This window comes from Maniola hyperantus, chromosome 18, assembly GCF_902806685.2.
Source record: "Maniola hyperantus chromosome 18, iAphHyp1.2, whole genome shotgun sequence".
NCBI classification, from domain to species: domain Eukaryota; kingdom Metazoa; phylum Arthropoda; class Insecta; order Lepidoptera; family Nymphalidae; genus Maniola; species Maniola hyperantus.
Window position 1 is genome coordinate 2,408,403 of NC_048553.1, and position 4,135 is coordinate 2,412,537.

The 4,135-nt window shown below is 35.6% G+C and overlaps 1 protein-coding gene across 1 annotated transcript; it reads right to left on the minus strand.

Annotated features, from left to right (window-relative positions):
* Positions 1-547: 547 nt before the first annotated feature.
* Positions 548-3,497, minus strand: LOC117990802 (esterase FE4-like). Its single transcript, XM_034978293.1, has 3 exons — positions 3,312-3,497; positions 1,677-2,956; positions 548-1,076 (listed from the first exon to the last, which is right to left on the minus strand). The coding sequence occupies exons 1-3, from the start codon at positions 3,495-3,497 to the stop codon at positions 548-550; spliced, it is 1,995 nt and encodes a 664-aa protein (XP_034834184.1).
* Between the last annotated feature and the right edge of the window lie 638 nt (positions 3,498-4,135).

Consider the following 4,135-nt stretch of genomic DNA (forward strand, 5'->3'; position numbering starts at 1 on the left):
ATTTTAAAATACTAGCGACTTTGTCCGCGAGGACTACATAAACAACCCCATATTTTACTCCCTTAGAGGTTGGATTTTCAAAATCCCTTCTTAGCGAATGCTTACGTCAGAATAGTTATCTGCATGCCAACTTTCAGCCCAATCCGTCCAGTAGTTTCAGCTGTGCTTTGATAGATGAGTCATTCAGTCAATCAGTCACTTTTTACTTTTATATATTTAGATAAATGCTCCTGTCTGTACTCACGTGGTTAGTCAACGTAAGCCCGACTAGTTTCGAACCCATCCGGGGTCTTTTTTCACACTGACTTGGCTTGCAAACGCGTTGCGGTTGAGACTGCGTGCCACACGCGCCGGCTCACATTCATTTATTAATTAAGTATTAGTACGCTCTTTTCTGATTGTTTACTTGGACAATGGATATGTAGGTACATTTTGCACATGACTATAACGGTTAGAATCAATACATTCAGTATGCTATTGATAAATAAATATTTATTTATTCTACTTATGTCTACGTAAAAATTATAGTTTCATTTCTTTTTGATTATTAATTTCTTTCTTTTTTTAGACCCTCATTTTCATCCGAAGTGTTAATTTCCTTCTTGTTGTCTTTTACATTGGTTGTGTCCTTGTGTTTCGAAGTGTACTTATCTTTCGAGGCATCATTTTCATTTACAAGTTTCTTTTCTTTTGTTGTGTCGGTTTCTTTCTTAATGTCCTTCACCTTCGTGGCATCTTTTTCTTTCAAATTATCCTTTTGTTCTGGAGTACTCTTTTCTTTCGAAGTGTCCTTTTCTTTCGGAGGGTTATTTTCTTTTGGGGTCTTCTTTACTTTTAGAGAGTTCTTTTCGTTCAGGGTATCTTTTTCTTTATTAGTGTCTTTGCTCTCTTCAAATTTAGGAGCAGTCGGGGTCCAGTAATATTTTTTGTAAATTTTATCCCAGAAATCGTATCCATCTTCGAAAAGATCTTTCTTCATTTGCAATTTCTTATTGATCTCCATATAGTGTCGTTTGCTGTTTGTGAATGGAAGCCATTTTATACTTATAAGAGAGCTTTCAAATGCTGTTGGATTTCTGCAATACAACAAAAGATTTTATCAGATATCTAATGATTCGTTTATTCACGTTCAAAATCAAGTTATATAATAATATGAGAATATGTTTATGCAATGGTTCAAGGAAACACCAGTAAACAAGTAGAAATTAATCATCGAAGTATGACAATAATTTGTAGAAAAAACAATATATGCTGTGAGAAACCTTTAGAAATAGAAATAGAAATAGAAATAGTGTTTATTTGCTAGAATGTGGTACAATTTGGTCTTAAATCTATTTTGTTCTAACACATTCAACCAATAACTTAGTGTGCAAATTGTTCTATTACATTATCATAGAAAAAAATGAAAATTTACAATCAATAGGTATTAAATATAAATTAAATATAAACATTTTATCCGCCTCTTTAAAATTAAAAAAAAAAGTCACTTATAAGGTTTTAGATACTCCTTAATTGAATAGTAGCATTTCTCTAATAACCATTTATTTAAGAATGATTTAAGTGAAGGCAGTGACATTACTTTAGAAAATAAGTAAATTACTCTTTTGAAACGATAGCTTCATTACCAAATCTCTTAAATGCAATATGATAATTATTAAGTTTTGAATAGTACTCACTCATATTTCACAAAGTCAGTCCACATAGTGGTCAAACGCTCTCTGGTATCCAAATCCTTGTAACTATTTGTGTGACCAAAGAAGTCCAAGATGTAAGCAGTTTGATCTCTATGACTAGCACCTTTTATTCTGTCCATATAACTATGTTCAATATTGAGCTTGCCTGTATAAGAAAACTCGTAAAGATACACTGGCTTTTTACTAGAAGCTGCATGTAATTTGGCCGATTTGAGAATGTTGTATTTGAACATAGTATCTGAAAAGTAATCCACATATTTTTGCAGTGCTTCTGCGTTAACTGGTTTATTATTGAAATAGTGTTTTTTAACTTCTTTGATAAATTCTTCTCTAGTTTTATCATCATCAAACAGAAGATCAGCGGGAAGGAATTCGGAAAAGTCTTCATTCATATCTTCTCGCCATGTACCAAATTTAATAGATCGACTCAAACCTTCCATATCAGCAAAACCTGTTAATACAGCCACATCATTATTTTTGCCGTTCTTCAGTGTATCTAATGGAGATTCAGTTAGTATAGGTTCTATATCTTCCAGAACATTTTCAATGCATGGAGCGAAACCAAAAGTGCTATTCTTCAAATGGTAATTTATACTTTTCTCTGCTAGACCACTTATATTTGTGGCCAGGTAAAATTCAGTTAAGCCTTCTAACGTCATAGTTCCATTATAACCAAGAGATATAGCTATATTTTTAGCTGTAGATATAGGATCTCTATTAATAGCGAATGGAGCTAACGCTGAACCGCTGTCTAAAATAATTCTATTGAAAAGACCTGTTGTTGCTTTAGAAAGAGAGAGTAACTCAGCCATTGTAGCACCAACACTGAATCCAGCAAGTGTAACTTTAGACGGATCACCACCAAATTTCTTGATGTTTTTTCGAATCCATCTCAGAGCTGCAACTTGGTCTTTAAGTGCAGCGTTTCCTGGTATTTCTTTGTTGCCTAAACATGCGAATCCCAACGCTCCCAATCTGTAATTGAAGCTTATGGTTATGACGTCATGTCTAGCTACGTAATGGTAGTTGGCCATACTGCTACTGCCGCCGGAGAACGCTCCACTATGGATGTATACTACAACAGGTACTAGATTAGTTTCTGATGCTACTTGAGGGACTAGCAAGTTCATTAGGAGACAGTCCTCGACGCCATCAACTAGGACGCCATCATCGCTGTCTCCTGTGATATAACATTGTTGGCATATTGTCTGTTTTTTCGAGGCTTCTAATACTCCTTGCCATGGTTCTGGTGGTAAGGGCGCCTGGAAAAATATTTTAATTATCAGTTTATATTTTGTAAAGCTTTATATTTTGTACAGCTGTGATAGCCTAGTGGTTAGGACGTCCGCCTTCTGATTGGAGGTCGGGGTTCGATCCTGGACACGTACCTCTAATTTTTCCGAGCTATGTGCGTTTTAAGTAATTAAATGTCACTTGCTTTAACGGTGAAGGAAAACATCGTTACTTAAAACGCACACAACTCCGAAAAGTTAGAAGTGCGTGCCCGGGATCGAACCTACGATTAAGCAGGTGGACGTCTTAACCACTAGCCTTTCACAGCTTAAGTCAGTTACATGGATAAAAAACTATTAAGAAAACGAGAAACTGTAAACTAACCTGAAACCTATCTCTACCCGTGGGAGCTGTAGCGTACGGCACACCGTAAAACTCATAGAACTCTCCATCCCAGTACTTATCTCCTTTTACAGCACCGTCAGCCAAAACAACCACTTTGGACTCTTCACTAGCAAAAACACAATTAAATATAACACATAAAATAAATAAATTAAACATTCGCGACATTTTTGATAAACACAATACGTAAACTTATGTACCTACCTACATTATAATTGTACGTAACAAGTAAGTCCCGGTTAGAATGAATTGATAACGTGTGATAATTAATTTGATAATATTGATAAATTGGCCAAAGGAGAGACGGACACGTAAACTGATTTTTAATCTGGATTTGTTAATCTTCGTTGATAATAAATAGAAATGGAATTTTGATATAATTATTGGAATTTAAAAAAATCGAAATCACGTCTGCCCTGCTACCTATATTGATTTTTTTTTCAAAAAACTGACCAAGTGCGAGTCAGACTCGCGAAAATGTCGAAAAAAATACGACTGTAAATACGGAATCCTCGGTGCGCGAGTCTGACTCGCAATTGGCCGATTTTTTGGGACAAAACACGACAGCGCTACGTCCGTCTCCGCGATGCAAGTTATCTCTGGAGGTGAGTACCTTTTGTTAAAGTAGGTTAAGCGGATGGGCCGTGAAAAGGTAACTTCTCACTCTGAGAGGAGACCCGTGCACTGTAGTGAGCCGGATGATCATGATGATGATGAATAGTCGGTACTCAGTAGTAAAAAACTCCACAGTATGAGCTCATTTGAAATCTATAAACTATCAAACCGAAACTTGCCATTTTTAAAAA

Bases quoted from the DNA above. Each gene is read 5' to 3' on its own strand.
- LOC117990802 (XM_034978293.1), bottom strand. From the start codon at position 3,497: ATGTCGCGAATGTTTAATTTATTTATTTTATGTGTTATATTTAATTGT. The intron at 2,957-3,311 runs GTTAGTTTACAG...ATATTTTTCCAG, and splicing joins CGGGTAGAGATAGGTTTCAG to GCGCCCTTACCACCAGAACC. The intron at 1,077-1,676 runs GTGAGTACTATT...GTTGTATTGCAG, and splicing joins ACTGACTTTGTGAAATATGA to AAATCCAACAGCATTTGAAA.